The following is a 24,090-nucleotide window of genomic DNA, read 5'->3' on the forward strand; positions in this document are numbered from 1 at the left end:
TTTACTTGCGTTGACTCGTTCTCCTCCATCGAATTTCGAGAGTTTTACACCTGGTTCCATTGGTGTTGATACCGAGTTGCAATGTGTCATCTTGTACTTCTTCAAAATTTCCTTTGCATATGCCTCCTGTGACACAAAAATACCTGTCCTTTCTTGTCGAACCTCCAAACCAAGGAAAAATTTCATTAAACCCAAATCTGTCATCTCGAATTCTTGTGTCATTTTGCTCTTAAAATCCAGTATCATCTTACCATTGTTCCCCATAAAAATGAGGTCATCGACATAAAGAGCAACAAATAACATATTACCTCCATTCTTCTTCACGTAGAGGGCATGTTCATAAGGACATTGTTTGAACCCATTCTCCTTGAAGTATGTATCGATACGAGTATTCCATGCCCGCGGTGCTTGCTTCAACCTGTAAAGTGCCTTCTTTAATTTCAGCACCTTTTTCTCCTCTCTATTTTTCATGTACCCGGGTGGTTGTTCGATGTAGACTTCTTCTTCGAGCACACCATTCAAGAATGCCGACTTGACATCCATTTGAAATATTGGCCATTTAAATTGTGCCGCTTGTGCAATGAGCAGCCGGATTGTCTCTATTCTTACAACAGGAGCAAATACCTCATCATAATCGATCCCCTCCTTTTGCTTATATCCCTTTGCAACAAGTCGCGCCTTGTACCGTTCTAACTCGCCTTGAGCATTCATCTTTCTTTTGAACACCCACTTCACACCAATGGGTTGACTTCTTTTTGGCAATTCTGTTAACTCCCATGTGTTGTTGCGGCCAATTGCTTTAATCTCCTCATCCATAGCAGTTTGCCACTTCTTGTCCCGTGCAGCCTCTTCAAAACTTATAATCTCGGAATCTGCCAAAAGACATACAATATGTACCTCATTTGTTGAATCATACAAATCTTGCAAACTTCGCATTTTTGGTTGTTGCGGTTCATCTTCATCATCGGTAGTTTCAGGATTTCTCGGTATGATTGTTGGTGTAGCGATTGATGATCCTCCATCTTTGGTGATAACCTCCGTTGAGTTATTCCAATCCCACTCGCTTGCTTCATTGAATCGTACATCACGACTTACCACAACCTTCTTACTTATCGGGTCGAGTAGCTTGTATCCTTTTGTTTTCTCATCATACCCAATAAAAATAAACATTTTGCTTGTCTTCGAGCTTCGTTCTTCGCTGATCCGGCACATGTGCATAGGCCTCACTACCGAATACTTTAAGATGAGAAATTGATGGTTTTTGTCCGCTCCAAGCTTCTTGTGGTGTTTGATCATCCAACTTCGCATGTGGACATCGATTTTGCACATAGATGGCACATTGCACGGCTTCCGCCCAAAATTCCTTCGGCATCTTCTTGCTCTTGAGCATTGATCGAACTATGTCGAGAATAGTCCGATTCTTCCTCTCGGCCACACCATTTTGTTGGGGAGAGTACGGTGCGGTTAGGAATCGTCTTATGCCTTGCTCCTCACAATACTCCATGAAAGCCGTCGAAGTATACTCGCCACCTCTATCAGATCGTACAGATTTGATGTGTCTACCAGTTGTTTTTTCCACCATCACTTTGAACTTTTTGAACACCTCCAATGCCTCGGATTTTTCTTTAAGAAAATAAACCCAAGTTTTTCGTGAGAAATCATCGATAAAAGAAATGAAATACCTTTTACCGCTAAAAGATTCAGAGGTGATTGGTCCACATATGTCGGTATGAATCAATTCGAGAAGTTGCTTAGCCTGATATTCTGCCTTATTTTGAAACGAAGTTCTCGCATGCTTACCGAGCACACATTCTTCACAAAATTTTCCCTCATAGTCCATGTCTGGTAGCCCATGCACCAAATTCTTCTTTGCCAACTTGTTTAGACCACCATAATGTAGATGGCCAAAACGGAGATGCCATAGCAACGCCTTGTCTTCAACATCAACTCGCAAACATTTTCCTCGAACACTTCTCAGATTCAACCTGAACATGCGATTTCTCTCCATTTCAACTCGAGCGACCAAACACCCTTCCTTATCTTTCAAGTGTAACACCTGATCTTTCATAAGTACCGAATAACCTTTTTCCATGAGTTGCCCCATACTCAAAATGTTGCTCTTGAGGTCTGGTACGTAATACACATCATGGATTGACCCAATTAACCCATCATTTTGTAAATAACAAATGGTACCTTGGCCTTTTACCTCAACCTTCGACGCATCTCCAAATGACACATGTCCCGTTTCAACCTTTTGCATCTCTTTGAATAGGTGCTTGAGCCCACACATATGGTTGCTTGCACCCGTGTCAAGGTACCACACCATGTTGTTGTTGGTGTTGACTTCGTTGTGTGCCATCAAGAGAAAACCTTCTTTTGCCTCCTCATTTTCCGTGGTTAGGTTGGTTGTCTCTTCCACCTTTTTCGAGAAGCGACATTCTTTCGCGAAGTGTCCCGCCTTACCACAATTGTAACACTTATCAGAGTTACAATCCTTCGCATAGTGACCATATTTGCCACACTTGTAGCACTCGACATTGGAATAATTCGACCATCCGCCTCTTCCACGACCACGTCTTCTTCCCCGCCAATTTTGTTGGTTTGAATGCTCCTTCTCTTCATAATTCCCTTCTTGACCACGACCTTTTCCACCACGACCATTTCCTCGATCTCCACGACCACGACCTCTACCTCGAAAGCTTTGAGAATAGAGAACCTTTTCGTCTTTGATTGATGCCTTGGTTTGAAGTGCTTGCTCGAGTGTCTCCTCTTTCTTCTTCTTCTTACGTTGTTCATGTGCCTCGAGAGAACCGACGAGTTCATCGACTGTAAGCGTTGCTAGATCTTTTGACTCTTCTATGGCACATACGACATTTTCGAAACTGTCAGTTAACGATCTCAAAATCTTCTCCACAACTCGTGCATCAGTTAACGCTTCTCCGTTTCGGTTGAGTTGGTTCACCACGGTTTGAACACGCGTGATGTAGTCGGAGACACCTTCTGATTCCTTCATCTTCATGCCTTCCAGCTCGCCACGAAGAGTTTGAAGTCGGACTTGTTTAACTCGGTCGGCTCCTTTGTACACCTTTGCTAAAATGTCCCACGCTTCTTTTGAAGTTGTCGCACTTGCAATCTTCTCAAAGCCCGACTCATCAACGGCTCGAAATAACATGTACAATGCCGCCTTATCTTTCGACCGCATTTCTTTCAACGCCTTGTTTTGAGCCGCCGTATATCCCGCAGTAGTTGTCGGTTCTACGAAACCTTCTTGGACCACCTCCCAACCATCTTGAGACCCGAGAAGAGCTTTCATTTGGATGCTCCAATTCTCATAGTTCACCTTTGTTAGTCGAGGCAATGGCACATTACTAGTCACACTCTCCATAGCTCAGATACCAAATTGTGGAAAATGTTCTCAATATAAAATTGTTCTCTCATATAAAATCAAAAGCTTACAAACTATTTATAGGCTATAGTTTACCATTTAAAACAACAAAAATTGAAAATATTAAAATCTAATAATAACCATAAACCAATGACTCTTGACCTTTCATTTTCCTAAACAAAAAACTACTAATTTAAACCCATTAAAAAACAATATAACTCTTGACCTTTCAACTCTTGACCTTTCACTTACATGACTCTTAACTTTCATTTAAGTTTATTTAACAATATCTTCAGTCTCCACGCAGTTCCTTTAGGGATCCTAACTCCTCAATCGAACGTCCCCTTTCTGAACCCACAAAAAATATGGGTAATGTTTGAAGACAAATTAGGTTTCCAATATTATCTGGCTGAACTTCTCGATTAGTAAAATGTAAGTGCTTCAAGCTATTCAAATTTTCCAATCCATCCGGAAAGGTGAATAACGGTAAACCCAAGAGCCTCAATGTTTGCAGATTGTAAAGTTTGATTGTGGACTTAGGTAGTTCTCTGATAGAAGTCTTTGAGATGTCCAAATACCTCAAGTGCTTCAATTCTCTAAGGGAATCTGGCAACTCACAAATAATAGTAGCACCAACAAACTTTAGGACTCTTAATCTTGTGAAGCGTTTTGATAGTTTCTTGAACACATCAATCTCTGAAAACAACGAGTATACTTTTGGAGCAACCGCTGTTAAAATTTCTGGTAATGATTCCCCATCACATCCAACATTGAGATGACGAATATGAGAACACTCATTTGTGGTAGAAGTGGAATTTTCTTGGAAAATCAAAGTATCAGACTTTGAAATAGACAGAGTTAACTCATGCAATATGTCGTGCATCTTGAATGTGGGAATATTCCCGAACTTGTCCTTCTCGACATCTTGAAATAAGGAATTTGATAACAACTCATTTAAGTATTTGTCACCAATATCCACCATTGCCATAGAGCTGCCAAGAAATCCTTCAGCCAGCCACAGTTGGACCAATTCCTCTTTTTCAAAGCAACAATCTTTAGGAAACATGGCACAGTACGAAAAACACTTCTTCAAAGATGGAGAAGACAAGCGATCAAAACTAAATTTTAACACACTTTCCACTAACACACTGTCCGGTGAACCCCATACACCACTTTTTTTAATTTCCGACCATGCGTGGCGACTCCTTTCTTTGCTCATTGTCCCTCCAATAACTTTAGCTAACAATGGCACACCTCGACACTGCTTCGCAATTTCCTTTCCAATAGGCTCTAAACTGTGAGACATTGGAGAGAGTGTCAATGCTAGTTGTTTAATTATGGACCAGCATTCTTCATCTTCTAGTCTTCCTGGTTGATGTGTTTGATTTGAAAGTACTTGCACTGCTGATGCTACAGCTTCTTTGCGTGTTGTCACAATAACTCCATTCCTACCATATTCATTGATTTCCTCCAGACGGTCCTTCAGTTCGTCCCATTTTTCAACATCCCACACATCATCAAGAACAAGAAGATACTTGATCTGTTCCTTTTCTCCTTTGGCCTGTTTAAACTTCTCCTTGAGATTCATAATCATTGCATCCATCGTTTCTGGCACTGAGGTACTGCTATAATCAGGAAAGTTTTCAAACATCGCTTCTAAAATCTTTTTGACATCCAAATGATGAGAAACACAGACCCAGAATTTGTGATCAAAATGATTTTTCACATTCAAATCATTATACACCAGCTTTGCTATTGTAGTTTTGCCAAGACCTCCCACACCTACTATAGGTACAACAGAGAGAGGCTCGTTATCTTTGGGATTGACTAACAGGTCAACTATTTTTGAGACATCAGCTTCCCTTCCAACAATGATTGAGCGAGGGAGGATGGAGTCTGTCTCCACCGCTGGTCGTTCATACTCAGGATCTGGATCTGTAGCTCTCTCTTGGAGACCAAAATCAGTGGCCAATTTGTTAAGGTCATCCAGTGTTTTAAGGATGCCCTTAATTTTATTAGCCATCTTGAGACGAAATAAAATGGAATTGTTTGGAGAAAGGAAGTCGAGTACCTTCCTTCCAATTTGGTTCCGAATCTTCAGTTTCCTTCGGAAATTCTCATGGTCAAACTCAACAAGGATATCAGTAGCCTGGTCAGCAACATCTTTGAGCCTCTGCAACCAAAGCTTCACTGCGTTCTTCTTTGTTTGCTTTTCCTCTGCATCTTGCAAGAAAGCTTTCATTATTTCTAGTGAGTCACCCAGTCTTTCCAGCTCTTCCTTGAAATTACATATACAACTGATTTGCTTAGTGGCAATTGAATTCGCTTTAGACACCGCTTCTTCCAAAATAGCACCCAAAAGAACTTCTGCCATCTTTGCTTTTACAATCTGAAAGATTTGAGTTGTTAGGAAATAACTTTTAAAAAAAAATCATTGAAAATAAAGAAGAAAACAACAAATTTGTAACCTAAATTTGAAGCAACAAGATACCGAGTCCAGGAAATGAAGATGAAATGCTTCAATAAAAGTGAATTGAAATTAGTTTTGTGTATGAAGGCTCCGTTTGTTTGCTAGTAAAAGTAAAATGTTGTTCAGAAAATAATTTCTGGAAAATGATTTACTTTTTCGGTATTTGAATAATCTGTGTAAAATATTTTCTGTTGTTTGGCAGGTTTGCTGAAAATATTTTCCGAAAAAATTATTTTTACATATATTAATAAATTTATATATATATTAATAAATTTATTGCAATGATTTATTTATTTAAATTTAATATATAATAATACTCAATTATTAAGCTAGAATATTAACCTTCATAAATTGAAAACAACCAAAGTCTATTCACATTTTTTCATATAAACGTCAAACACAAATACTTTAAGAAGAAAAAGAGAAAACCCTGTAACATAGGTTTTCCTTGTATACATAATGCAAGTTTATTAGGTTAATATTGATGACCACAAAAACTTTATTGTTCATCAATTTAATTTAATAGAGAAATTATTTTTTCTCAGACAAGACTTTGAGGAAGACATTGGAGACTCTTGATTGCAATATCAGCTTTCTCTTTTGCCAACTCTTGTGCCTTGGACATATCCCGTATCCCATATGTATGATCCTCTAGCCTGTGTATCCATTGTGTTGGTGAATTCGAAGATGCCTTGGACATATCCCATACGTGAACAAGATTATCATGCCTCTACTGGCCAGTTGTTGTCTAGAAGCTGACCATTTCAACCCACAAACTTCTTGCCGATGTCCTCTGTAGGTTTTAACAACATGGAATCTAATCCTTACATCATTGTTAACTATCATACCATCCATTGCTCCAGTTGTAAGAAAGTGACTGTTCCATGCCATTGAACCCACTCTTTATCGGTGACAACCTCTCAGAGTGTGCAACTGCAAGCATTAGAAAATAAAGGATTGTGTCGGAATAAATGACAGAACTGGGAAACAAAAAGAAACTGCTAATATTTAGAGCTTATACAAACCTGCCTATTTGAAGCAGAATCCCATAACTGTACTTCAAAATTGTTCAAGCCAATGGAAGAGTTCAACAGGTGTTAGTGGCTTGTTCTTGAAAGCCAAGATTCAAGTCCTATTCATGTTCAAGGCCTCGGCTAGTTGCATCCTATAGGTGTCCCTGGCTGGTGAGAAAACTATCTGGTTCTCTTTGATCTTCCTCCCTTCAGTCAGCATGTAATGTGCATAATCATAGTCCATTGCTGAGCGTTTTGGTATGAATCTATCGAGCTGCCAGTACAAAGAAAACATCCAATTTGAATGTCATTACAAAGTGTAATTTATCAAGATATAATTTTAAGCAAATCAGTTTCCTAAAATAAAATTTTAAGACCAAGGTTTCATTACTATTTACGTATATTCCATTGTGAAATTGGAAAACCATATAAATAAAGGACAAGAAAGCATTCATGTGAATGTTATCACAAAATCTAATTTATCATGCTGTAAAATTGAAGTCTTATTTGACATACATAATAATCCTGCTCAACTGTCCATGAAATGCCAACCCCACACCTACAATGCTATAAAACAACTATTTTTACTTCACATCATGCAGTGATCACTACCATCACAACATTGCGAATGGTCCATAAAAACACTAACAGAAAAAGTAAAGAGATGAACTCTCACCAGAGAATCAGAGGCATATTTCTGGACTTTGCCACTTGAATTTCCAGTTTCAAGATTTTCTACATTTTTTTTGGAACCTTCTCCTTCCCAAGTGTTCTGCACTTAACACCATTAGGATACAGTTCTTTATTTCACTATACATCCAATTCTCCATTACTCATTACACAAAATTCCTCACTAATTAAGCAAATAGTAAGGGAAAAAACTCGCTCACCTCACAGACCATCAATTCAACATAAATCCTTAACACTACAAACCTTACCATTCATAGAAGTTCATATAACCAATAATCATCAATGTAAATTCTACAAATTAGTCAATTCAAACAATCTATACCATGTATCTAACACTCATACAGCTTCATGATTGATACAATTATTAGGCAATTAAAATGCAAATAAACATAAGAAGTTTACCTGTGATTCGCTTGAATTAGCCAAAATACGACTCGAAGGCTCTCCTTTCAACAAAATCATAGGCAACCTATCAATGTCCCAACCAAGAACTTTACAAACAACCAATCCAAAGGCTCTATTGCCTGTCTTACACTTTGTTTTCGAAATCGACATATAATGCTGTACAAGTCCAACACACACCTGGAATTTCTTACCTAAATTTTAACCAATGCCACCACAAACCAAGCAAAAGAACTCACATTTCTCATGATTCTCCTCATAGTAGCCCCTCAACTCACTGTTATTCACAAAAATTCTCATAAAAAACATGTCTACTTCATTCTTTTCTTCTTCTTCTTCATCATCAAAATCATCATCATCACCATCATCGTTTTCTTCATCACGAACCCTGCTCTTGAAAAACTCTTTGCAACTATTAAGAACCTTGTTTTGCATTTGCATGTTGGCAAACCTGGCTTGGTCTTCAATTGAAACAGGTCTGACCGTGGGGTCTGGTTTAGACTTGGGTTCTGGCCATCCAGGAGAGGAAATTGATATTAGTTTCAGAAGGACTGACCAGTCGAGCCCAGGGTCAGGTTAGGGGTCCGTTTGTTTGACGGCAAGCAGTAGATCAGGGTGCAAAGGATGGGTGAGGGGGAAGGAGAAGGAGAAGGGGAAGGGGAAGGGGAAGGGGAAGGGGAAGGGGAAGAAGCTTCAGGTAAGTTTACTGGGGAATGAAACCTTTGGAAAACATCTGACCAAAATAAAATCGGTAAGACGTTTTACTAAAATCAACACTTCTTTTCCCGTGTTTTGTAAAAGGTTTTACAATGAGAAATTATTTTCAGCCAACCAAACATGGGAAAAGGCTGAAAAGCTTTTACCCCTAAACAAACGCAGCATAAATGTATTACATCATTCAAATTGTATTTAAATAACACATCAATATATAATATTATATATTAAGCATAATGATATTTATATTTTTAATTAAATTTAATAATTAATTTTAAAAATAAGTCAAATTTTTTTAAAATAAAAATATTGATGAAAATATTGTCGATCTACGTCCACTTTTGTTGACATAGAATCATTTGTCTTATATATCATGCCAACAAATAATTTATAATTATAAAAAATTTTAAAAATTAAAAAGATTTTAAAATTCAAAAAGAATTATAAAAATTATATAAAAATAAAAAATAACATGAATTACACATGATTATCATACGGGCGATCATGTTTAAAAATTTAAAGTTTTGGTTAGTATTTCCATTAAAGAAACAACAATTTGATTCTTTTTTAAAAACAAAAATTTTATTTATTTTTCTATTAAAAATTAGTGTAACTGACAAAATACCATATAGTAACACATCGAATTAATTGATTGATCTGGTCTAGTTTTGAAAATATTAATTTTGATCAATGAAAGAATTTTTTTTATCTTGTCAAGTTGAGCAAGTAAGCGAATAAAGGAATAAGAAAGACAAATAGAAAGAATAATGTAAAAGAAAATAAAAGGAATAAAAAATTTATTTTTTAAAATTTATATGGCATGGTAATTTATTATTGGTTAGATTTTTTTATAGATATAATATTTTGATATATAATGAGTAACAAAATATATGAAAAAGGACATATTTAAATATTAATTTGTGAATTAAGAAAAAAAAATTATGGATGGGATGAAGTGAAAATGAGACTGCTGTTGTAAATAACTTAGTTCTAGTTTTGAAAATTATTATTTTAGTTTTTATGATATTTCATGTATTTTTTAAAATATTACAATTACAACATAAGTATAATACACATGTATAAAGTGGGTCGGAAATTTACACATCACAAATATATATGGTGGGACTCAAACATTGACATTCATCTTAACTAATAAAACAAGATCTCATTAAGGTTTTATTGGCTTTTTAAAAATATTTTAGTATATGTATTACAATCATAAATACATTTATATCTGATAAGTGTTAAAAGTACATGTTTTAATCTTATTCTTAATGCGATTTTGGGTGATCATTTGATTTTAATAGTGAATTTTATGATCATTTGATTTTAATAGTGAATTTTATACTCTTAATCCTTTAAATTCATATTATTATATTTAGAAGAGAATTTGAGAGTCAAAGGAGCAAAAGACGAGTAACATGAACTATACAGGCTAGACACACGGCTGTATCGATTTTGAGAATTGACTCACTAAATTGGGAGAAAACACGATTTTTAGGTTTTTTGGGCATTCTTAGCCCTATATATGATAGAAATAAGAAGAGGGGAGCAGAGTCGTCGTAGAATACTAAAGAAAATAAGTCGAAAAACACCATTGAAGCCGATTCTGAAACAAATTTCATCAAGATTGAAGATCCTATTTTGATTTCTTTAGAGTTTATTATGAGTTTCTTTGTTTATTGTGGTTATTATTTCTCTGAGATGTTTTTATTTTCGAGTATGAACTAATTTTCTAAATACTTAAGGGATATGAATCCTATGATGAATTATATCGTTTGATTTCTATTTTATGCAATAAACATTTAGTTTCTTTTCCTCATTTATGTGCGCTTAATCCAGGGTTTGATATTTCTATATTATTAATTCATGTTTGATGTGCTTAAATCAAATGAGGAATATATTTTGTTTAAGAGTAGATCTAACGTAATTGAGTGGAGTTGCATGCAATCTTAGAAATAGGATGATATAGATCTACTGGATTAGAGTCAAATCTAATAGGGAAATCTATAAAACGAGTTAATGTGATAATATGAGTTTTAATTAGAAAGAAATTTCAATTAATCAACCTAGAGTCAGTTGCTCTTATTCTTGAAGAAAGATATTAGCATAATTTAGGGATTTCTACATATTAAGATACTAAGTGAAGAAATTGCATAATTTATATTGATAATGACAAATAAAATTTAGGTGAATTTTTTCCTGGGTATTGTTTCGTTTCTTAGTTGTTTACTCGATTATTTTCTTAATTTGTTCTTTGTCTTGTTATTTAGTTAATTTAATTAGTTATTTTAATTTTAATCAATCACTTTAATTATTCGGTTAAATAATAAAAAGATAGCAATTATTAATACTTTTAATCCTCGTGAGAACATATCTTTACTCATTATAACTATACTATTAATTAATAGTAGGTACATTTACCTTAATCAAATAATTAATTGGTTGATGACTGCATCAATTTGTTACTTATATTCATGAATGTATTATAAATATATAATGTTTGCAATATTAAATTAAAAATTATTAGTAAAAAGGGGAAAGTGAAAAACTATATCACCTTTGCTTCACTCTAATGTGCAATGTAATATTGTATGATGAAAATGTTGAATTGGATATATAAAATTTTATCATGTAGAAATATACCTTAAACTTTTATGGTCATTTAATTTAGAGTAATCTACAAAAATAGTTACTTTTGTTTGTCTCAGGTTACATTTTAGTCACTTATGTTTGAAATGTTACGTTTTAGTCACTTATGTTACTATTTTGTTACAAAATGATCACTCTATCGTTAAGTTCCGTTATCTCTCTAACGGTAATCCTACGTGGCAATCCAACTAGATTTTAGATGCCAACTTAGATTTCTAAATGGGATGAAAACAGTGGCGTAGCCAGTGGGGCTGGCATGGGCCCCGGCCCCCCCTAAAATGGTAAATTTCATTTTAGGCCCTTAAAATTTTTTAAAAATTTTAAATTAGTAAAGGTAAAATTGCACTTTGCCCCCCTAAAATTATAAAAATTCAATTTAATCCTTTACAAATTATAAAAATATAAACTATAAAAAATTAAAATTTCATCCGGCCCCCTCTAAAAAAATTTTCTGGCTTCGCCCCTGGATGAAAATAGATTTTTAATTAACGAATTTAATTAATTAAAATTTTAAAACTTAAACCTTAACTAAAAAAACTGTTCATCTCTTCTTTTTATTTTTTCTTCAGTCTCTTCTTTTTTTCAATGGTTTTTTTATCATTTGACTGGAAAAACTATTATTAATATCAAAATAGTTGAAATCAAATTGACTGCTTCATAAAGATGGATTCAATGGAGGGTTTAGGTATGTTTTCTTTGCATTCTTCTATCTTTTTTATTCAATACTGAAAAACAAAAGATTGGATTTTTTATTGTTTAATGAAAACCCTAAATTAAAATTCTTGATATAAATATTAACAACTAAAAGAATTTCAGATAAGAAAAAAGGGATACCCACAAAGGGATTGTGAACAAACAAGCTGATTCAGATCAGAAAAAATCGGATGAGAAAGTAATTATTCAAGAACGTGAAGAATTGGAAAATAGAATGATTAGGAACAATAATGATTACCATCTTCTTATTTGTCGACAACCACTCCATTTTAAGTTTTAGAACATTAATTTGTCGGTGAAGAAGACATATCTGGACCCTCCATTGAATCCTTTTTTTTTGTATGTGAATAAAAATTTTTGATGATAATAGCTATTTTTAGTTAATTGAAAAAGAAAACTAAAAAAAAAGAGAGATGAATGGTTTTTTAACTAAGATTTAGGGTTTAAAATTTTTAATTAATTAAATTTATTTAATAAAAAATCTATTCTCATCCCATTGGGAAATCCAAGTTGGCACTTAAAATCTAGTTGCACTGCCACGTAGGATTACTGTTAGAGACATAACGGAACTTAACGGAAGAGTGATCATTTCGTAACAAAATTATAACATAAGTGACTAAAACATAACATTTCAAACATAAGTGACTAAAATGTAACCTGAGACAAACAAAAATGACTATTTTTATAGTTTACCCTTTAATTTATATGCTAATTTAACAAAAACATGCCTTTTTATCAAAATAACCCTTTAATTTTAAATAAGTATCAAAAGGACTCACTTTTTAAATTTCTAGAAAATAAAAAATATTTTTAAATTTTTTTATTAATTCAAATTTCACTTTTTAAAATAAAATATTATTTTCAACTTTTAAATAGAATTTAAAAAGTGTTTTGAATATTGTTGACACCATTTTTTTGATGAAAACGGGGTCGACTTGGATTTAAAAAAGAATGAAAACGGGAGTCGCCACCAATCCTTTTTTGACGAGGTGTGATCGGGTCACCTCAAAAAGTGGTTGTTTTTAATAAATGATTTAATTTTATTAAAACAACGATTTTGGTCTACGAAATTCAGAAAAATGAGTTCGGGAGCCGGTTACGCACGAGGAAGGATTAGCACCCTCGATACGCCCAAAATTGGCACCTAGTTGATTAATTAGTGTCTTAGTGTCGAAAATTGAAAATTTGAAGAGTTTTAAAAAATACGATCCTTAAAAGAAAATCTGATATCGTGAATTGAAACATAAGATTCTCTTGTTCAGAAGGAATATCACATCCAGCACGTTAGGACACGATACTCTAAACCATCGAAACCAAGATCACCTTATAGTTTAATGAAACCATACTTTGAAGCTTTAAGAGGATATTTGGCTATTTAGTCAAACGAGAAATCGAAACCCAGCACATTAGGGCACGTTTTCTCGAGTTTCCGAACGCGAAATATTGCCTTATTTAGAAAAATTTTCCTTTTGGTGTTTAGTGTCAATGCTTGACAAAACAATAACGAATACGACAAGGTGAGCAAAGTAAAGTGAGTAACAACAATGCAATAGGCAAAATGAAATGACGAGGCGATTACATAAACAAAGCATACAAATAAATAAATAGAACTAACATTTAAAAAAGGCACAAGTGTACACGAATAAATAAACAAACACCAAATAACAATGATGACAATAAATACACTTATGTAAAAATGTATATGCATGTATAATTTAAAGCCATAAAATAAGAAATGCATATAAATTATAGAATATGAAACATAGATAAATATATACATGTATATAAAATCGGTAAGTATTATAAAAATAAAAATGTAAATGTGTTTATATATATTTACAAATTGTGATAATATAAAATATATGTATGTGAATTATAAAATATGTGAAATATACAAAAAGCATTTTTAAGAATATAAAGAATATATATAAGTATGTATATGATGTAAAATATGCATAAATATATGTAAGTATATAAGAATTATGAAATATGAAAAATATATTTAAGTATGTATAAGTACGTATATATACATATATATGAATTAAGATGTATGTATTTATGCTTATACCTATGTATACATAAAAATATGAGATATAAAAATATAAAAAAATATATTTATAATAAATGAAAAGTATGTACGTAAATATATTATAAAAATGTATCAACAATTTGAAATTATGAATATTAAAATATTTTAATATAAATAATATATAAGATGATGACATATATATTTAGCGATATTAAAAATCCATATAACATACATAGAACATATATAGTATATGCATACCTTAGAAATGATAAGAATGATAATAAAACTATTTTCTACACTACATAAATACATACACATATATATATAAACGACAGTATATACAATATAATACTAGAAAAATATATATAATAGTGTAAAATATAACTAATAATATTAAAATATATACAATGATAATATATATAAAAGATATATGTATATATAATTATATAATATAATATTAAAATATAATAATACGACATAAGAAACATGACACAAATAAAGTATAGTATTAAGAACACATATATAATACATGAAGAATATACATAATACTAAAATATTTAGGTAATATATGCGTATATTAAAAACTAGTAATAATATTACCGAGGTATATACAAATATGTCAAGTATATATACGTATTATAAATATATAAATATATAACAAAGCATAAACTAATAAAAATAATAATAATAATAATAATAATGATAACATTGGAATATAAAAGAAACAAACATAAGATTAATAAAATATTAGAATAAAAATGAAATAAAAATATTAAATATGAAAATATATATATGTATACACGTACATAATAAAAATATATACTAATACATAATAGTAATACTAATACTAATAATACTAATAATATAAAAATAACAAGGATATTTAATAAAGATATAAAAATAAACGAAAAAAGGACTAAAATTGAATTAAAAACAAAGTTGTGGGGCCAATTTGAAATGAAAACAAAGAAAAGGGACTTAATTGTACGCGCGTGAAACGTTGGGGGACCGAAACAACAATTATTCATTTCCATTAAAACGCAGCACATTGGCGGGGACTAAATCGAAAAGCTCGAGAAATTATAGGGCCAAATTAAAAACCATAAGAAACTTAATTGTGAAGCATCAGAAAAGCGGAAGGACTGCGCGCATAAATATCCCATTCAAACGAAAACACGCGGATCCTCTAGCGGGTCGGGTCGGATGGGTCGGGTATGGCCAAAACGACGTCGTTTTGGGGCTTAAGTGTAGCCCCCAAAACGACGTCGTTTTGGAGGGCTATATAAGGCCTAAACTAACCAAAAAAAATCATTTGGGGAGAGGGAAAGAAAAAAAAGAAGAGAGAGGGAAGAGAGAAGGAAGAGAGAAGGGAGGGGGGAAGGAAAATCCGGCCAGGGGGGCCGGTCACCGGACGGCCACCGGAGGCTCGCCGGCGCCGGTGCCGGCCACCGCATGCGGTGGCCGGAAAAGGTAAAAAATTTATTTTTTGTTTTTTTTTTATTTGTTGTATATTTTTATGTTAAATAGATAGAAAATAAAGAAATATATGTATATGTATGTAAAAATCGAAAGGAACAAAGAAAAAAATACAACCTTTTGTTTTTTCTTTTTGTTTTTAACAATCACTGCTATCTGTTTATTGAAGACTGTAAATTTCTCTTTAGTGTTTACAAAGTAGAAAAGAAGAAGAAAGAAAAAAAAAAAGCCCCCCGTACAATTTTTGAATCGGGTTTTTATAACCCATTTCATCTAATTTCCTATTGTTTCTGTTTTGTCTCTTTGCATGGGATGGGCACGATGGAGGTGACAGAGGCATGGGGTGCAGACGGTGATGGGCATGCGTGGAGGCTGGCGCGGAGCAGAGGCGTGCGAGGTTGAGTGGTTGCGCACATGGGGCAACGGCGCAAGTGGGCAAGTGGGGGGGTTTGCTGGTATGGGCCCGGGCAGATTTTGGGCTTTACAAATATCTTTAAAAATAATTTAAAAATAATAATTTAAAATATTATAAAACAAATTAAATAATATTTAAATTATTATAAAACTAATAATAAATTTGAAAGTTTATAATATTTAAATATTAAAAAATAATATTTAAAATTTAAAAAAGTAATTTTAAAATATATATTAATAAAATATTTCAAATATATATTTTAAAATTTTTAAAATTAATAATAAATAAAATAAAATAAATAGATAAATAAAGAGAAAAAGATAAAAGAAAAGTAAAAAAAAGTAAAAAAGTAAAAAAAAAAGTACTGACATGGCTGGTGGAGCCATTTAATTTGGCTCCACCAGAAAAATGGTTAATTTTTTTAAAGTTTTCTTATATTTTTAAAAATTTTAGTATTTTCTTGATATTTATATAGGTGGCGTCATTCTACATGGCTTACCAAAAAATTAATTTTTTATGCTCCCTACTGACGTGGAAAATTGGTAGCGCCATATAATTTGACTCTACCAACTTTTACTGTAAATTTCAAGTCATTTTGGTGTTTAATTAAAAAATAGACCATTTTGATACTTATTTAAAATTAAAGGATTATTTTGATAAAAAGGCCACAAAAATAAATAAATACGTGTGTCATATCATTGCAATTTAATGTTTTTAAATAATGCAACTTCAAAGTTGGCAGGCAAGTGGTACGTAAAATGTCTTGTTTAGAACAGTCCTTTTTTCTTTTCTTTTTTCAATAGAACAACACGTTTTAAGGATAACGACGAAAGATTAAGACCTGTCGATGACTTGGAAGTGGTCCACCCGATTCCATTCATTTGATTTGATTTAAATAAAAATATATAAAATTATTAATATGAAAATATTTTTTAAATCAAGCAAGTGGTAATGAGACCAACATAATATCATAAGATTGAATTATTAAGTGGTTATTAATGAAGTCGTAAGAATTCGATAAAATAAAATCTACCTATAAATTAATAGTGTAGTTATAATGAGTAAAAATATTATTTTTACGGGAATTAAAAGTATTGGTGATTACTATCTTTTATTATTTAATTAATAAATTGGAGTGATTAATTAAAACTAAAATTAAGTAAAGAACACGACAAAGAACAATTCAGAAAAATAAACGATTAACAACTAAGAAGTGAGACAATACCCAAAAAATAATCTACCTAGTCTTCATCTGTCATTATCAATCTAAATTACGTAATTTCTTCGCTTACGGCATGTTTGGTTTACTGGAATGAAATAGAGTTGTAATGAAATACTATAATGTGGGAATGAAATAGAGCTGTAATAGAATAAACCTGTAATAATATTACATTGTTCCGTTGGTAAACTAATATTACTGAATAGTAATAGAATAGATTGAAAATGCTAATTTTACCCTTGTATTAAACCCAAGATACTAAGTCCATAATTCATTAATATTTATTCATAATTATTTATTATTTAATTATGTTTAAATAAAATTATTAGTATTTATTCTAAAGTCTTCCACTACTTTTTGTTTTACTTAATGATGTATCATGTTATTATTCAACAATGGTGCATGAGATTAATGCACTGATAAAGCATCAAATATTATTCTTTTTTATATTATTAATAATATTTGAATAAAATTTTAAATACAATATATTTATTAATAAAATAAAAAATTATTATGATAAAATATTTTTAATTTATTCAATATAATTTATTAAATATTTTTATAAGTATAATATAAAATTATATAAAATTTAATAGTTTTTAATATGAAATTTCTTTATTTAATAATTCTAAAGTATTATTAAATATATTTTTTAAAAATAGTATATTAAACTATATAATTATTTCACAATAAAACTATATAATAAAAATTCCAAACTCAATATTTAAAAATAAAACAAATTCAAACATATAACATATATATAAAATATTATTTTATAATATTTTAATGAATACTATCTATTTTTTTTTTAGAAAATTCGACTAGATTTATAAAATAAGAAAACAAAACAAAAGTTTGCTTGACACTGGGCCTAAAACTCAAAACAAACAGGCCCTAACACCACACAAATAAATCAAATAAAAGGGAAATAGACCGAAAACCAGTAAAAGGACCACGGGCCACTAAAATAGCTAACAAAATAAAAGAAAACAGGAAACTTAAATCCTAAAAAATCTCTAGTCGACAAAAACAACTGGATCACTTTAATGTCATTTCTCTTTTCTCTGAATCGTCACAGCCATTAAAAGCAGAGCTATTCATATCTTCAGAAAATCTTTAGGATTCTGCTATATGTATCCAAGGCCAAATCCTATCATCAGTCTGAACATCTTTGCCTTAACCTCTCCATCTCTTGTTGAACCTGCTCTGAAATGTCGTTCTCCAAGTAATAACCCACATCTTCCTTCAACGATTCCTTTGCTATAAGATGCGCAAGAACATTTTCTATTTTTGGGGTAAAATGAAAGCCTATTTCTTGAAAAAATGGCTTCGCATCTTGAATATCTCTTACAATCCCTCCTATAATCGATTTGTCCCTTTCCGTGCTCTGACATTTTTTAATAACGGTCCTTGAATCTCCAAATATACCACATGCATGGAGGCTCAATGAAATCCCTAATCTTACTACTTCTAATCCGGCATATGCCTCCGCCGCAAACGGTGAGGCAACATTTGAGTGAATGACCAACTTTAACGCCAAAATTTCCCCTCGCCTATCTCTAACCACCAGCCCTGTGGCAGATTTGGAAGAATACTGGTCAAAAGCCGTATTGAAGTGAATGCTTACGTTTGTCCTTCGGTCATCGTGATTATGAAGTCTGCCTGATTCACAGATACATAGTTTTCCCTCTAACCCATGCACTTCTGAGTTATAGCTTATTATTTGTCTTGAAATGTCTCTGTTGTTTGAGATTTTATTTTCATAAATAAATTTGTTTCTGTTTGACCAGAGAAGCTAGAGCCAACAGCAGAAAAGGCGACATACTCATTTGTCCCCTGAGTAAAGACCCATGTAAGCCATTCCCATATATTCTGAATATTATTATTGAGTACCCAAGCAAAACTTAATTGGCTCTAAACTTCCTTTGTTGTAGGACACTGTCGAAAAACATGGTTGCTATCTTCCTCTGTTTGTTTGCATCTAGGTCACCCAGCTTCAGTAATCACTCTCTTCAGTTTGAGATTAGCAAAAGTAGGGATATTGTTCCAAGAGATCTTCCATACTGTAATTTTAATTTTTGAGGGGATATGTAAATTCCATAATTTTCTGTAGAAATTTTTGTTTTCAGCATGTATAATTTCGTCATTAGGAATTCGAGTAGACTTATGTAATAGTTTGTAGGCACTTTGAGCAGAAAAGATGCCTGATGGTTCTCCTCCCCATGCTTGGAAATCATCATGTATCGATCTTGCCAAAGGGATCTGTATAATATTTTTCGCAATATCAGCACTAAAGGTTTTAACTAGAATATCTGCTTTCCATGTTCTACTGTCTTCATCAATCAACTCTGATACTAACTCCTTGTTTGTATTTCCTCTGTAATTCTGCAACTCGTCTGCTTCCTGTTTTGGAATCTAGGAATCTGACCAGATGGAAATGTGATCACCCTTACAATCTTCCAACACAGCCCTTTCTCCAACAGTCATTTAGCTGACCAGACACTCTTCCAGGTAAGCGAAGGTAAGTTACCTAATTAAGCACTTAAAAAATTGGATGATGGATAATATTTGGCTTTTAAAACTCTTGCTAACAATGAATTCGGATAAATAATTAGAAGCCAACCTTGTTTAGCTAGCAACGCGATATTAAACTTGTCATGTTTTCGAAATCCAAGGCTATCCTCTTCTTTAAATGAACAGATATCCTTCTAGGAACGCCGGTGAATGCCCTTCTTACCCCTGTTTGTTTTCCACCAGAATTTTGCTATTAATCCTTCCAATTCGGCACATAGGGACTTGGGAAGTAAAAAAACAAGCCATTGAATAAGTTGGGATGTATTGCAAAATGGCCTTAATAAAAACCTCCTTCACCCTTGAGAAGTATGCTTAATGCTCCAATTTTCAATTCGTACCCAGAATCTATCCTTCAAGTTTTAAAAAGACTTTTTTTCTCCTGCCCACCAAATTCGGCAAACCTAAATACCGTTCTGGATCGGTTGAACTACGAACTACGAGTACTCTGGTGATCATTCTTTTTTCCCTTCTTCTGTGTTAGAGCTGAGGAAAATGGTGGATTGTGAGTAGTTCACATTCTGACCCGAACATGTTTCATGTTCATGAAGAATCTGCTTCAATGAGGTTGCTCTCTTTCTGTAGCCTCCTCAAACAAAATGCAATCGTCTGCAAATAATAAATGTGAAATCTGTGGGCCACTTTTACTTGCCTTGACTCCTCAAACTATTTTTCCTTTCAATGCTGACCTCATAAGACTAGATAAACCCTCCCACAAAACAAAAATAAAAATGGGCTCAGAGGATCCCCTTGTCGGATACCTGTAGAGGGAAGAAAAGAGTGGCCTATATAATCATTAATAACCACCGAATAAGACACTGTAGTGACATATTTCATCAGCAAGTCAACCCAATCTGAACCAAAACCCATTTTATTCATTATTTCTTTCACAAAACTCCATTCGAACCTATCATAAACTTTGCTCATATCCAGCTTCACTACCATAAACCCTTTTTTCCCCACTCTTTTGTGCTTTAAAGTATGAAGAAGCTCATAGGCCAGTAGTACATTATCAAATATTAACCTTCTAGGCACAAAAGTACTTTGTGCTGAATCAATACATTTATTTATCACAATTTGGAGACGATTAGCAATAACTTTGGCAATCAATTTATACAGCACATTATACAAGCTAATAGGTCGAAATTGAGTGATATTCAAGGGATTCGCAATTTTTGAGATTAACACTATATTTGTCTTATTAATTGGACTCATATCCATATCTTCGTTTAGTATGTTAAGGCAATAAAATGAAACTTCTTCCCCTATAATCGACCAGCATTTCTAATAGAATATTGTTGGAAAACCATCCTCTCCTGGTGCCTTTGTTGGGCCCATTTTGTAACACCCCTTACTCGTATTCGTCGCCGAAATAGAGTAGGAGACATTACCGGAGTTTACCGAATTAATTTTCCATTAATACGAGTTAAATACTATTCATTTACTAAAACATGTCATGGCGTCCTTTAGATGGGCCTCCAAAGCCCAAAACATACTTCGAGACCAAACCAGAATTAAATCGAAACCATAGGGAATTTTTCGCAAAATCCCAAAGTTTTTTTTTTGCTCAATATAACCCTTTTATAAATATCTAACCTTCCCTACAAATTTTAAAACCGAGACCAATCCAACCAACCAGTTCATTTCAATCAATTTGATACCAAATTATACTACTATTATAATTATACTATTTAACATATTCATCATTCTTTACTTTAATGTATATTTCTTAAACAAGTCTTAATATTTATATAATCATCAAACCTTATACATGCCATATAAATCAAAAAGAAATTTACAAAAGCTACTGGAGATAATCTGGATAGTGTGATCCTCTGTGTTGATCCAATCCTCCGTATACTTCCACGTCAATCTACAAGAGACATTGATTACACTCATGTAAGCTTATAGAAGCTTAGTAAGTTCATAGGCATAAAACATAAATCTTACCAAATATTTATACACTTATACAACATACACAATTATTAAGTTCACCTGTCAACCACAGCCATCGATGAGTTCCCTTGTATAAACTTACTACCACTTATCCATTTCCTTTAATTCTTTTGGGCCCATTTGTCACATATCATTCTTTAACCAAATTAGGGAATGGTTACGGAAAATTGAGTACTTCACTTTCACTTTGCCATAGTATAACTATGGTCTTGCGTATGATCACTTATCACCTTTTGAAGTCATAGTCCTGCCACGGTCTTACACTGATCACATTTATCACTTGTTACTGATCAGATAAGTGTAGCTAAAGCTACCACTTATCACTTATCACTTATTACTGATCAGATAAGTGTAGCTAAAGCTACCACTTATCACTTGTCACTTGTCACTGATAAACATGTCAAATTGCATATTTTTTAACATGTCAACTTGCATATTTTTTGTGCTTAATTTGGTTTATTGATGAACTGAACCCTGCTAATTAAGTGTTTTTATGATTTTTTTAATTCTTGTCAGGGATGCAATTGATCAAAAGCAAGCTGAAAAGGGGCCAAATTAGAAGAAAATTATTGGAATGGGCCAAAGCGAAAAGATGGAGCAAGCCAAGGACTAGTCATAAATTTGACTTTGTAAAAAGCCAAAAATAGAAAATTCTATTTTAAGTTTATTTATTTTATATTAATTTCTTAAGCTATTTTTAGTAAACCCTATCTATATAAATAGGGGGTTTTAGTTCTTAGGAAATCATCCATTAATCAATTGTCTTTACATTCCTATTTCATTTTGGAATTCCATTATCCACCTTGTTTTTCTTTTTCTTAATTCAATTGAGCATTAGATTATTTTGTCTTCTTTTTACAAAATTTGTCTAATTCTCTTTGCAAATATTTTTCCTATTCATTTTCACTACCTTTTTCATATAATTTCTATCATTTCCATAACCTTCAAGCATGATTAAATTCATGCCACACTAAACCCCTTTCAGTTTTAAATCGGTGTTAACCCCGTCAAAAAACCTGTGAGTTACGAACCCGAGCTGTTTAACTGCCAACTTTCGATATTTATTATTTCTCCGGATTAAGAGTATGACTTCGTCAACTCACAAAGTCTAGACAACACTAAGTCAAAAAATACGTCATTTGAGTTAGCGTGGCTAGACGTACAGTTGGAATTCCGAAAGGATCGATTGTCTAATTGGTCTTCCGTGAACACATTGGCGTGCCAAGTGGGGATTGCTGTTTGGTTCCGTCAAGGGAAGTAGTAACCGGATTTAAATGTCCCAAACGTTTGAGGGCATTGGTTTGAGCTAGGCTCTTCTAGAACGCAAAGCTCCGGAGTTCTAAATCACGAACGTTTCGTAGGTTGTTCGATCGGTAAGGGCTAGTTATAGGACGTTCCATAACTAATTTACACAAGGAAGAGTTAGTGTCTGAGGCGTCCTTGGTAGCTATAACTAGCTTATCGGAAAAGAGGAGTTCACCTAATTTCGAGGAACGGGTCAAAGACGGGAAAACCCGTGCTTAAGGCTGAGCTAAGTTTTATTGATTTTCCTTTAAATTATTTCGTTATTTATTTTTATTTCAGGTTTCATATTTTATTTCTCCCCCCAAACATCGCGGGCACGACAACTGCCCAGACACTAATCTGGTCAAGAAACAAACAATTTTCAGTAATTCCAGTCTCTGTGGGATCGACCCTACTCCCTATACTGCTTTAATTTGCAAACTAGGTGTAGGTTTATATTGGTGGAATCAACAGCCATCAGTCACTTATCAGATAAGTGTAGCTAAGGCTACCACTTATCACTTGTCACTGATCAGAAGTACTCAAATCTGACATTCCGCTCAATTTAATCATTTATTCAATTTTTGGGTTGTTATTTTATTCTCTATTTATCAATAAATATATTTCATCATACATATTACATTATATAATTCATAAAATTAACATATAATCATTAAACTTCAACCATATGAACTTACCTGGGTCGATTTGCAAAATTTGTGAAAGTTCAGGGACTAATCAGCTACTTTTTCTTTTCCTCGACTTGCATCGGGTTCTCGATCTATCATTGTAAAATTATTCACTTATCAGTATTGACTTCATCTTCAACCCGCTTATAAGTAATATTATCTATAATTTAATTATTTACTTATGTATATTCCAATGCTGTCCATCCGTATCATAGTTACTAAATTATTTTTATCTTTAGCTACAGAACTCAAAATTAGGATCCGCTAATTTTCCTTGAAACTAGGCTCATATATCTTCTTATCATAAAATTTTTAGAATTTTTGGTACAGCCAATAAGTACAGTTTATTCTTTAAAGTCACCCTATTCTGCTGTCTGACAATTCCGACCCTTCTTCACTAGAAATTAATTA

General features: G+C 32.8%; 2 protein-coding genes and 1 long non-coding RNA gene across 5 annotated transcripts; 1 reads left to right on the forward strand and 2 right to left on the reverse strand.

The window, feature by feature from the left end:
• Nucleotides 1-3,410: 3,410 nt before the first annotated feature.
• LOC107963650 (putative disease resistance protein RGA3) lies at nucleotides 3,411-5,924 on the reverse strand. The gene is made up of 2 exons (XM_016900081.2): nucleotides 5,854-5,924; nucleotides 3,411-5,774 (listed from the first exon to the last, which is right to left on the reverse strand). The coding sequence occupies exon 2, from the start codon at nucleotides 5,757-5,759 to the stop codon at nucleotides 3,678-3,680; it is 2,082 nt and encodes a 693-aa protein (XP_016755570.1). The 5' UTR covers nucleotides 5,760-5,774; nucleotides 5,854-5,924; the 3' UTR covers nucleotides 3,411-3,677.
• Nucleotides 5,925-6,206: 282 nt separating this feature from the next.
• LOC107963653 (uncharacterized) lies at nucleotides 6,207-8,834 on the reverse strand. Of its 2 annotated transcripts, XM_016900083.2 has the most exons (5): nucleotides 7,961-8,834; nucleotides 7,545-7,640; nucleotides 7,385-7,435; nucleotides 6,881-7,142; nucleotides 6,207-6,788 (listed from the first exon to the last, which is right to left on the reverse strand). In XM_016900083.2, exons 1-4 carry the CDS (start codon nucleotides 8,111-8,113, stop codon nucleotides 6,981-6,983), a joined length of 462 nt encoding a protein of 153 aa, XP_016755572.2. In that variant the 5' UTR covers nucleotides 8,114-8,834; the 3' UTR covers nucleotides 6,207-6,788; nucleotides 6,881-6,980. The 2 variants fall into 2 exon arrangements, with proteins under 2 accessions (XP_016755572.2, XP_016755573.1); XM_016900084.2 differs by lacking the exon at nucleotides 7,385-7,435 and having other exon boundaries at nucleotides 7,961-8,821.
• A 9,177-nt stretch (nucleotides 8,835-18,011) lies between these two features.
• LOC107963654 (uncharacterized) lies at nucleotides 18,012-22,522 on the forward strand. Of its 2 annotated transcripts, none has more exons than XR_005920926.1 (3): nucleotides 18,012-19,031; nucleotides 19,114-19,700; nucleotides 22,223-22,522. It is a non-coding gene; the product is annotated as an uncharacterized lncRNA (long non-coding RNA). The 2 variants fall into 2 exon arrangements; XR_001701994.2 differs by having other exon boundaries at nucleotides 19,114-19,690.
• The last annotated feature ends 1,568 nt before the right edge of the window (nucleotides 22,523-24,090 follow it).

This window comes from Gossypium hirsutum, chromosome A03 (genome assembly GCF_007990345.1).
Source record: "Gossypium hirsutum isolate 1008001.06 chromosome A03, Gossypium_hirsutum_v2.1, whole genome shotgun sequence".
Taxonomy (NCBI): Eukaryota; Viridiplantae; Streptophyta; class Magnoliopsida; order Malvales; family Malvaceae; genus Gossypium; species Gossypium hirsutum.